The sequence below is a fragment of the Athene cunicularia genome (assembly GCF_003259725.1).
Source record: "Athene cunicularia isolate RWA chromosome 2 unlocalized genomic scaffold, athCun1 chr2_part1, whole genome shotgun sequence".
In the NCBI taxonomy this organism is placed as follows: domain Eukaryota; kingdom Metazoa; phylum Chordata; class Aves; order Strigiformes; family Strigidae; genus Athene; species Athene cunicularia.
The window spans coordinates 115,312,100-115,324,880 of NW_020799095.1; the positions used below are offsets into that span (position 1 = coordinate 115,312,100).

Genomic DNA, 12,781 nt, shown 5'->3' on the forward strand with positions numbered 1-12,781 from the left:
GCTTATGCCTTTACTGTCCACCTGCCCCTTTGTCTGACTTCCAGCCCAAGATATTCTCAGTTGGATCAGGTGACAAGGACTCTTTTCACAGGTATTAATGTGCGAGAAGGGCCAGCAGAAAGCTGGCAGAAGCAATCTTGCCGTTCTCCCATAACAAAACACATACAGGAAAAGGGAACTGGCAAGTAACAGCTTACAGTGACCAGAAGAATCTGAATCTACTGTCCTGGAGTGTACTGCAAATGCACAAGATCTGTGTGCTGAGACCAGGAGGCTTCAGAGTGGGAATAACAACAGGCAGGGCTGCTTTATTTGTGCCTTAGTCCTGCTAAGTACACTTTACAGTACTTTCTTTTGTGCCAGCTGAAACCTCCAATATTCTTCCTATGCTACAATAAGGCAGAATTCTTGGCATGCTTCTGCATCCAAATACAAACAGGGTTTTCAGATTTAAAACTACAAAACAATATAAAAAAAACCTAAGAAGCTGTTTGGAAAAGAAATTTTTGAACTTAAGCCTGACCTATTTTTGATGCATAAATGCCTCTGCAGGTCTTTCAGAACTAAAAAGTTGTGTTCCACTAGTTCTGCACAACTGGGAACATAACATCATTGTTCAGTGACAATTTCTCACTGTCATTTATAGGCAGAGTGCTGAGAGATCCAAGACCTATTTCTTCCTAGTTCTGCAGAAGAACTGCTGTGTGACATCAAGCAAATTATTTAACCTCTCTGAGTCACAGCAGTTCTTATCTTTAGAGTGGTGATAACAGCAACCACTTGCAACTCTCACATTATTGACAGCTGCAAATGCTTTACAATCAGATTCTGGAGGCCTGTATGGTACTAACACACAAAAATGATTTATGCTCTTCAGCACTCAGGAGTACCAGATCCAAAGGGAAGTGCTTCCTAAGGGAAGATTGACATGTAAGGGTTTTGTGATAAAAAGAAATATTTGTGTGCACTCACCCGCTCCTTTATTTTTTCAGTGAGAAAAGGCTTAATTAGAGCAAAGACTGGGTGGAAGAATAAAGGCTCATTAATCAAGTGGATACCCCGTACTTTTAGTGGAAAGGAATCCTGTCAAAATACATGAAAAACAGCATAAGAAAAAGAAAACTTTATTGAAAAGACCCTATTGTTAAGGACAAGTCTGTGAAAACTACCAAGTCCATAGGTTAGAGTACTCCCCCTGACCTTGCCAATTTCTGCATTTCAGAGTGTTCTTAATTTACACTGCCCCAACAACACTTAGAAAAATCAAATCTTGCTCCTCCCATTAGAAGGAAAGAAAAAGCAGTATGAGAAGATGACTATTTAAAAAAACAAAACAAAAAACCAAACCAAACAAGAAAACCCTCACCAAACTGCTCAATAAGTAAGGGACACAAAGCTTGTGCTCAGCCCTTCTTCAGCAGTACAATTCTTCACAACAGAAATTCTGCTGCTGATTTACCAAAAAGCTATCTAGATATGTGTCTTCATTGGCAATTCACAGCCTGAAGGATAATATGTAAATATAAACGATTGAAGCTACTTAAATTTAATAAATTATATTTGTAATTTATAGACAAGCCTTGAAGTTACTGGAAATTTGCCCAAGCCAGCAGTTGAGCTTTACAGCATGGTTACTGTCATAATGAAAATAAAAACTGTATCTGCTATACAGCCTTTAATACGAAATACTTCTACCTGCATTCAGGATTAATTAGAAGTCCCAAACCTTTGAAAGTTAAAAGTACAGCAGTGCTCAAAGACAGCATTATGCAATGGGGAAAAGTATAGCTTCCATTCATACTCTACTAACAACACCTCTACAACCAGAGGTTTTCTGCTTATAATAATGGTACTTCTCACAAACATTTCTCCTCACTAGTACAGTAGCTCTTCTCACATTATTTCATGCACTCCTCTATGAATTAAAAAAAAAACAAACAAAACAACCCCCACACACTCAAGTGCAACTCCTTTTGGATTTTAATGTATGATAAAGACCTTAAAACTATCAGATTATAGGTTTACTGCATGTTATTATATGTTTATCATATACTTAAAAGTCTACTATCATGTTTTTCACAAAACAATTTGGTTTTGCCTGGGGTAAAAGATTTTTCAAAATTATGTCACTTACTCATCTTACTATGCTTTCCTTTCCTTCATTAATATGTATTTCCTTTCTATGAACTTCTGTTTCTTCATACAGGATAGTAATTTGCAAGACATTTCTTAAGGAAAACATAGGGATGAAACTAAGGTTCTTTAATTTTTACTTATGGAGCACGTTGAACAACACTAAGACAATCTCTGGGTGAAATATATGAACCCAGTTAAAGTGATGAAAGGAATAAAAAAAAAAGTTAAACTTATTTCTCTTCTTAGAAAAGAACACTGGAAATATCACCTTTTTTTTTTCAATAGCTATAACAAATTTAGAAGCTTGAAAACCATGCAACAAATTTTTAATAGGTCAAGGTGGAAACACCATATTTGAAGAATTTCCTGGTTCCAGATAATGGATTGAAACCTCCAGACATAATTACAAATCCTACCTTTTTTCTGCTCTACTTCAAGGTTAAAAATTACTAGCAGCTTGTTTAAAACCTCAGAAATCAACAGAAACACTCTCATACATCCTGTTCTCATGAGATTTGGCCCAGAATCGTATGAACATCAAGAGTCCTTATTCTAGATGTGAAAAGTTGGAAATACCTGCTGGTTTCACTGAAGTTTTACAGTAGATAGCAAAAAGGAAGAACAGCTGTAGTTCTGATGATATTAGTTCAATGACTCAGCTTTGACTGAACCTCGTATATGAACCATACCAAAACAAGAGCCAATAGATTATCTCCCTGGGTAATTTCCACGTCACAGGCTAACAGTTTCATTATTACTGATTTTCAACCTTGTTTCAGAAGTAAAATGAGATTACAGGACTACACTGGAGCTTGTGTGTCACTTCTCTGTCCCCTTCTTTTTAACTTTTCTTTTTTTTTTTTTTTTTTCTCTCAAATCCACTGGCAAATTTCAACCAAATTTGACAGAAAGGAACAAGTCTCAAAGACAGTAAAGTCCCTACAAGTTTTCTGAAAAACAGGAGGTGAGGTAGCAGTGAATTGCACAAAATAATTCTCATGTTGGGGGGCAAAAAGCAATCAGAACATAAACATACATTCTGTTGGTAGCATCATCCATACTGGGAAGAAGTTAGTACTGTTTTGCTTTTAACTCTTAGCGCACGCTATTTTTCAGCTTCTCTGAGTCTCAGGAAAAAAACTTTGAATGTTGAGTTAATAATACACAAAAGAACGGAAGAGAGGAGATGAAATGGGGTAACAAACACAGATCCTTATAAAACTGGGCTTCATCTACTCTTATGCTCATTTCTTGTGTTGTAACAGGTCGGTAGAGTTCTTAGAAAACATCAGAGGTTAAAGGGCATTCACTGCTATAGAAGAACATATTTAAATCAAATTAAGCACAACTTATGCCAAAGCTATCAGACTTTTAATGGATTTAAGATTTTGTTCTTTCAAGTTACATAGACTCTAAGGAGGTCTAAGGAAGGAAAATTTATCATAGCTGAAAGATAGACCAACAGATGAAAATTTGGGAGTTACAGCAATGAAGAAGCATAAAGCAGAATGTCATACTTACTGTGAGCACAGCAGCAATTTTCTTGGCCACTGCTGGACTGATCTGAAACGCATGAGCAAATCGCCACCCTTGAAGATCAAAGATAGCCTTGACTCCATTCCGCTGAGTCTCAATTTCCTTTACAATGAGTTCAGATGTGATGAGACTTACACGAAACACATCATATGCTGTAAATAACTTGGGATCCCATTGTCCTGAAGAGTAAATAGATTGCACTGCATTACCATGAGGATACCATACACACCTATATAAAATTTTACTTACTACTGCTTCTAATATGCTTCTCAGGAACAAGAAATAACCAGCAATATCAAAAGGTCCTGAAATAAACAGATTTGACAGTACAGAAAGGTATTTTGTGTGCCTGCTATGCCACTCATCTTTTAAACTCTTTTTGTAGATGGTACCACCTAATGGTAGATGGTTGTAGATGCCACTTAATATAATACGTTCCACCTATAGCTGTAGTCTTCAGTACAAGGTTTTGACAAGAACAGCTTACATCAGTAACAGTCACACTAGCAGAAACTAAAGGTCATCAATCCAATAGATTAATTTAATTTTTCTTCCGTACAGTAAGTCTGCCAAGATTCAGTGAATCCCCCTTGTTTTTCTGAGGCCTGAGCAACGAATTACATGTGATGAGCCTTAACCCTAGATGAAAGCTTCAGAGAGCAAAACTTTCTACTAGACCAGCTGATAATAAAACGTTTCTTTGAAAGTTAGCAAAAATAATACACCTGTCCAAAACAAGCACAGAGAAATATGATAACACATAATCATTTAACTAGATTTTTTAAAAAGACTTTTGAGAGTGCATCAAACAAGCCAAGGACCTCAAGAGTTTTGTCAGATAGGTCTCTTTGGCTACCTGTAAACAGTGAAAACCCAGTGAACTTCACATCTGCATCTAAAATGAACACTGGTACATAACTAGGCGTACTCGCTCTTTTCTGTTCTCCCCCCTGTGCTGGATCTGCACCAGTACCAGAGTTTTAGCACATAGCTTTGAAAATTTGCATCAAAACAAATAATTGTTAGGACACTCAAACCCGAATAACAACATATTCTTAAAAGTTTCAGGCTTTTAAATTTAAGACTTCTTTCACTGCAGACAAGAATTCCACTAAAAAGCAAAGTTCTTCATAAAGGATTGTACAGCTTTAGCCATACCAGGATATGTCAAGTGATATAACTGTTACAGCTCAATAACTCACCTTTATATTAATGTAAAGGTGTTTCTGACAGTGAACATGTTACTTTTCTAGTTCAGACATTCTGATATTATCTGTTGTACCCATAAAATACTTTTATTTTGCTGAAATTATGATAGTTAAAAAAAATAATCACAAAACAAACAAAAAAACCTCTAACAAACCACAGAACCAAAAACATCAGTGCCAGAGACAGGTGTGAAACTGGTCCAAGCAATTTTGTCACTCACCAATTCTGTATATTAGAACTTTGCTTCCATGTGGGTCCCTTGATCTCAGGACTCCATGATAGCCAACATGCAAAAGACCAAGAACAGAAGCTGGTCGTAAATCTGCACTTATTTCTGGGCATTCAATTCTCCACTTCTGGTAATTCTTCAGTAACTGGAAAGAAATAAACGTGGATGTCAGGTAAGCATCAGGTATTGCATGAACAGCACAGTTAAAAATGTTTTCAACATGTGGTTACAGTCAGATTTAATTCATTAAATTAGCTACAATTTCATTGTACATTTTAAGCAAATCACTCCTAGAAGCAGAAGGTTGCCATACTCATCAAATAAGTGAGTGAGTTATGATGAATTTAGAACCCTGTCTAATTGTTAATGGACTACAGCTGTCATTTTCAGTCAGAAAAAAATGGGATGTGTAGAAAAAGCCTATAGTTCCTATGTAAAATACATCTAAACCCCATTTTTCTTACTCAGGACACCTTTAGGATTATTCAGTTTGATACTGCATCACATTCATTCAGGATTTCTTGAATTTAAATGTGCAAAATTTTACAGAGGAACATTCTCCTTCACCCACGTGACCCCTCCCATCTCTATCCCCCTGCCAAAGTATGGGCACATTTTGTACACACAGTCATTAATAACTCCAGTTTACTATTTGAAACAGGTATGATCATAAGCATACCCAAAGAACACTTTCAAAGTACCTCCTATCCCTTTGAAATGGCAGAATTTAACAAATGTAGTGGGTCCATTAATCACTAGACAATTTCCTTCCCCTAAAGTGGAAATAATGAGAACCTGTTTTGCTAAAACAGAGATCCTGTCCATTATCAGGGACATGATCACCCTCATTCCTAAGGCTGGAAGGCAGCATTGTAAACTCGTATGTCTAAGGCACAGGAAGAGCTGTGTGTTGAACGACAATGGCCTAACTCTAAGGAAGAGTCAAAGGCGTTCCTTTCTGAGGTACATCTATGTAGAGGAATTACAGGTGATAGTGTGAAAGGTCATCTTAGAGATGGATCATGAAAAATTAAGTTGGTGATGCAGTAGTTCTAATTTCCAAGTCTACCTACTGTTTCTCCTTCAATATTAATTAAGTTGTGGTGGAAAAAATTAACTGCTATGCCCTGCAACTAAAATTTAAGACATTTTGCACAGGTAAGTGGGAAGCTATGCAAGCCTATCTTCTAAAAAGCTCCCAATTCATCAAATAAATTCTGCCTCTGCTGTATCACCCATGCTAAATTCTCTAGCATGGAGTCTGGAGGGTAGAGGGATAACTATGGCAAGTAATTTAGATTATGTATTAAATAGCTACAGTTTAGACTTCTAACCGGAGACCTTCAAAGGAGCTAACAGTATCAGAATTTTTCAGCACCTCCTTTCACAACAAACTAAAATGTAAGTTTAAAATCTTAAAAGTAGCATGCACAGGCTAGCCTTTCAAATTGTTACTGTATTTCATCAAACAGCAAAACACAGTCTGATCCTGAGCAGTTTCACAAACAAAATGTGTTCACCACAAGGAAAACACAACCAACGGTCTTCTATTTCTGTTAATTTCTATTAATGGAAATTAATTTTTATTCTGTCACAACAAACATTAAGGTTTAAAGAACTGTCAGCTCCAACTAATAAAACATAACCTTAAATAAATTACAAATTTCTTGTAACTATGCAAGTATTATTTTCTTTACCATTTTCATAGAAAGAATGGTCAGAAGGAATCTCAGTGGATCGTGAATTCATCCTTGGAACATCACAGCATCAGCTATGCTGCTGCTTACCTACGGAGTCCTGGAGGGAGACCGGAGACTCACCACCCTGTACTTCATAGCATGCTTATATTAGATAATGTCTTATATCTTACCCTTCCCTCTACTTTCAGGTTCCTTATATCATTTTACATAAAATGTGTACTTTTTCTTCAGCTTAAGGCTTTTCTGCTCAGATGAAGGTCTTGAATTATTGCAAAGGTCTCTCAAATTGTCATGAGGAAACTATTTATAAGACATTACCGTTTGTCAGAATTTACTTACGAATAGATGATATACTGATCAGAAGTTATCTACATCTTTCATGGAAATAGCACCTATAAATATGTATTTAGGTACAAAAATGAAAGAGTTCATCTGCCACACTAGAATCCCATTTGATTTGGCAATGAGAAAGTTGATAAAGCCTCATCCTAAACCATACACTGCAGAAAGAAACACTTAACCATTGGGAGAATTTTATGAGAAGTCTTTTGACTGCACTGAATCATTTCTACTCCAGGCTAACTTATTGTGGAATAGAAATGCAATAAAATTGCAAAGATAGGCCTGTTGAGGTGCTCTGATTATCTCACTGTTAGTGCTTGACTCTCTACATGTAGAAAGGGCACCGTTTGAGCAATCCCAACTGCTTTGTGCCAACCAGACAGCACTGTCAACATATTACGTTCTTCTCCTTGGTCCTTCCAATATAGACCCTTAAACAGAAGCAAAATACAAAAACACCCTCAAAACAACTATGCAAACATCTGTATAGTTTTGTCATTTCTCCCTTTTCTTCTAAAATCTGTTGTACCACAACTTAATGAACCTAATTAATTACATAAATATCTGAACATAAACAATTACATAAATATCTGAAACATCTCTTTGAAGTGCTGCCTGCTAAAACCACAATGAGAATAAAAATGATACATTAATTCAATCCTATCTTGTCAGTATAGTTAATTTCTCATTTTCATGAATATTTACATTTTCCAAGTTGAAAATAAGGACCTTGGAAGAAAATGGAGAGGCCATTAAGGAGTAAATATATGACTGGAATATCTCTGACACCTTTCATCACGTGGGCAAGTGGTACATCTTTTAGACACATAACATGGCTAAGCTCTGAACATACTTCAGTTGGCCAGAAAGCCATGAAGTGCTGAAGAGTTCTCAGATTTTGAAAACCTAATCTAACTACCTGAAATGATTCAGAGCCAAAGTAAATCTTAGCATCAGATAATCTTCCACACCATCTACAGGTAGTTTTGGGACATATTCTGTAAATTTTTATGTAAACAATCCCTTTCTTAGCAGCTGGACGTACTCAAGTCACACACAGCTACTTACATCACTAATCCTTAAACATATAGTAGAATTAAAAAAAAACTAGTGGTGGGTACTTACAGTTTTATTTTATTTTTTAAATTTCAAGGAAAAACATAAATATTATATATAACAATCAGTCTGGATATTGAAGATGAAGCAAGCTAGTATCAGGAAAAAAAACCCCATTCATTACCTAATATAAAAAATGGCTCATTTACTTAAAACTAAAACATCTCAATGTATAATTACCAGTTACAAACTGAATAAACTACTTAGCAGCAGATCAGCATCTGAAAATAGATGAAGGATAACTCGATAAATGGGGAAAGCTGGATAAAAAGCTCCAGTGTCTGGAGTTAAGCATTAATTAAGAGTTTTTTCCTGAGGTCTGCTGGGGATAGTTCCAGATTTCTGAACATCAGAGATGATAAAGTTACTGATTAATCCAAGATTCATGTGCTACAAAATAAAGTGAACTTAGTACTTTACTTAGAATTAAAAGAACACGAAAACAATGTGCTTGTTATAGAAACCAAGATATCTGTACATTTAAATTAGTATTTTTTTCTTGATTAATAACTATTCATATTGACAAGGATGATAGACAGAATTAGGCCTCTATTGTGTCAGCAGCTGTACTCAACATACACAATGTTTAAGAAAAACATATTTTCTATTGGCAATCTTTGGATGAGAAACCAACAGCTCAAACTTTAGAATATGCATATTATATGCATACACATATGCACACACATGAACACACACCTTTGTGCATACATTTTATTTTGCATATATATATATATATATATGTGTGTGTGTGTGTCTATAGCTACACATAGAATTTAAACACATGGTATACACAGACAAAGAATTTATAGAAACATAGTACTTTCCCAATTCCACATGCATTACCTCTTTGACAGTTAGGAGAAGACTGGCACATTCAGAAGTTGAGACACTTGGTTTAGCACAAAGGGAAGACTGGCTGACTGATATGTGTTCCCTCAACAGTCAGCCCAGAAAGCCTAACAGGGGCTCTTCCATCCTTTTTGAGGAATCCCTCCGTATTGATGGAATAAAAGCAGCCAATTAACATTTAAACTTGGTATTTATATTTGAATGATGTGAAGATCTTCAGAGGTAATGCCTGAGACTGTGTGTTTGACATTATGGAAAACAATACTTGTACATAATAGTTATTCGAAGTAACTTATTTGCAGTACAACCCACTAGGAAGTCTTGATTCCTCTAAGTCAAATGCAGAGCAACGACAAAGTCTAGCTTTATACCCTTGTATCAACCAGAACTCCTAAATATTTAGACAGTTTTGAGTGCCATAAAAGCGATGCTTACAAAAGTCTAAGTGGTATGTTATGAAAACACCTCTTGGCACAGAGTTTCAATGTTGCATTTTTACTGAATTTAAAGATTTTCATTCTTTTCCTCACAGTATAATCTATTTCAAGTATAGAAAGACAGTATCCCCAAGTCACTGAGAATTAGCCTTTTATAAAAGAGTTGTGGAATGTAATACAAGCATATAATAAAATGCACTAGGCAAAAAGATTTACGGAGGAAAGGAGATGCTAGTTCTCCAGATTTTACATGTCACTACTGAATCCAAGTGACTGTTTTTCATCACAACAAAGTCAAACATACACACATAGGGGGTACTTTAAAAAAGGGATAAATAAACCAATTGCTTTAGAACAATTAACACAGACCTGAGGCCCTGCTTCTCAGTTTACAGCAGATATGGTAGGTGGATGCATCTGTACAAATCAATGAGCAAAGAACACGCTCAGCTCAGGTACAAATTTATATCCAGACTGAAAACTTTTGCGGCATTAGCATCTCACCCACACCTCTATCTCTAACAGGGATTACAAAGGCCCAGAAGATGCTGTAATGATACAACACTGTTCCTTCTGAGTGTTACTTTTTAGTAGGTAGGTAAGTATTGCCTACAAGTCTTCACAGGACAAGAAAATGTCTTAATTACCTATTGAAGGTTTATTGTATTGTTTGACAGTTATTGTTAGTCTGTGTCAATGAACTTTCTGTTCATTCCTAGAGAAAAATGTCTGCCACTATTTCATGTAGGCTGTTATAATATTTTCTAACCAATAACGTTAACGCATTTGAAATCCTTTCATGGAAGTTATCTGCTCTAACTTCACCTTTTCTTCTGGAGTATGTACTTAAGTGGTTTGGGATCATGCATATACTTCCAGACACTTTCTAAGATAAGGCACTGGGCCTGATAACAGTCTGTTATTGAGCTTAATTTAATAATCATTGGCTTTAAAAAAAATACAGACAGTTCTAGCTCTTCTTCGATTCCAACTGTTTCAGTGGTAGATTTTCTTCTAGCAAGACATCTATCAATACATCTGTACTTGAAAGCAAGTCTGAAATTGCCACTGGAAAAATGTAAAGATTGCTGTTGGAATGAGTTGTCATAAAAGATTCTCAAATGGAATGTCTTGCCACAATCTATCTGATTATTCTTTTCTGAAACATTTCCAAATGTTGATAAACTGAAATCAGATAAATCTGTGTCAAATATTAACCAGGGAGGCATCAATGAACAGTCTAGTCAGTTGCCAGACTCTTGATTCATATTTAAGGCTAAGTATATAAGCCCATACTAAGAAAGATACTTGACAAGATCTTGAAGACCTTTGATTAAAAGCACTGACCGAGCCACAGACTTTGATTCTCCCTTAGCTGCTCCAGAAATACCATGCTGTAGTACACAGGAGCCCAGTGGGCAAAAAGGGACTGTATCAGCCTGAACTCCACACTAAGAGGCAACAACAAATAAGGACTGATAGCAGGACAGCTCTGTCTAGGATGAAATATTAACGTAACCTCTGCATGAGGTCAGACTTGGGTTAGATGAATATACATCTTATGACCACCACATATTTTTGCACAATAATTCTCTTGGGCTTTAATATACCAACTGCAGATAAACACATTCCTTTTAAAAAAAAAATAAATAAATAAAACCCCCCAAACACTTATTTTCTTTTCCCATGCTGTAAAAGGAGTAATCTAGAAATCAGTGTCAGCTGGTTTGTGAAAGATTAAGTACAAGTAGCTATGGCATATGGAGAGCTGAAATTCTAGATGGAAAAATTAAACACAAATGGTTTTAGAACATCAGAATCTCTTAGTTCAAAGAAGGGTCCAAACAACAAGTTTAGAAACTTAGCAGCCTATGGAGACTCAGAAATTCTGAACAGATTCTGAAAAAATTTAATTCTTCCAAACAGGTCCCCAGCCCTAGAGGGCTGATTCTTGAGAATAGTATAGGAAGTTTGCTACTTCATAGACTCCACCTCTAAACCTAGCTTAGATTCCACACTCCTGAAGATTAGTGCTGCCTACAAGACATCTCACAATTAATCCCAAAAAAGTGCAGACATGTATGGGCCAAATTCTGAAGTGCCACTATTCTGTCTACAGGATTATCAATAACAACCAATTGCAATGCAACTAGGAATGCATATTTAGGAGCACATACTGTCTTCATTAAGCCCTAATTTTTGGAACCAAGGAATATAGGAAAACAGAGTGGCTTTTGTTAGAAAAGAAGAAAAGGGCATGGTCCTACAACTGTTAGTGCACATCTGATATGAACAAATCTCATGAACTTCAAGCAAAAGACCTGTAAGTATCCAAAGGAATCTGGCTTGACTTGCTAGTGCTTCTGCTGACAAAGGTTTAAAGCTATGATGCAAGTCTTATGAGCCAAATGAAAAGAATAAAAAATAAAACATCTAAAGCTCTTTATGATTAAGGGCTTAATGTAATTTCTCACAATTCAGCTACCCTGATCCTACAATATATCTATGGGCAAACAATTTTTTGTTATGGTTACTAAACTTGGAAAATACAGTGCAGAGAGGTCAGAAACTTAAAAGGTGAGGTCTGTTGAGCAATGCTGTTTCATCAACATCGAATTTCACTAATACACAGTTTCCAGTCGGTACAAGTAAATAAATGCTTTTGCCCTGGGAAGATTTGGAAAGAAGTTCAGAAGAGTTAGTAGTTGTCAGTCTTTCTGTAAAAAATAACAGTTTGTACCTGTGGATATTAAAAAATACGCACACGCTATCTGTATGGCAAAGGGCCATACAAACAGCCAATAATGTACCAAAACTTAACAAAGCCTGAAAGCAGAGTGTTGTAAATTACTAAATGTCAAGAGAAAGTAAGTTTTTACTCACTGGTTTTTGTTAGAGTAAATATAAATCTGCACTGAAACTAATACCATCACTAGCAACAAGTAACCTGAGCTTGATAAACATGATCGGGATATCCGTTAGCGGATATTGCTTCCTGACCGGAGTAGTGACCTTACCACACTTACCTTAACCTCTACGTATAAGGTACACACAGACTACACCACATTTAGCATAACCTTTACGTTAGCTCATCGAGACTGCACGAAGCCAGCCACGATACCGCTGAGGACACGCGTGACAAGCAATTAGTGACGTTCTGAAACTCCGTGCTTGGCCTCGGCCGACCCAAGCCGCCCGCCTCAGCCGTCCGCCCCCCGCCATAACCC

At 36.4% G+C, this 12,781-nt stretch overlaps 1 protein-coding gene across 1 annotated transcript in view; it reads right to left on the minus strand.

Moving 5' to 3' along the window:
- The window catches only part of TTPA (alpha tocopherol transfer protein), a 45,728-nt gene that overhangs the window by 3,998 nt on the left and 28,949 nt on the right, over positions 1-12,781 (minus strand). Inside the window, exons 2-5 of the mRNA XM_026841468.1 lie at positions 9,112-9,188; positions 5,102-5,255; positions 3,658-3,851; positions 973-1,083 (exon numbers count right to left, since the gene is read on the minus strand). Coding sequence (XP_026697269.1) covers positions 973-1,083; positions 3,658-3,851; positions 5,102-5,255; positions 9,112-9,188 — 536 coding nt within the window. The remainder of the gene's footprint in view (positions 1-972; positions 1,084-3,657; positions 3,852-5,101; positions 5,256-9,111; positions 9,189-12,781) is intronic.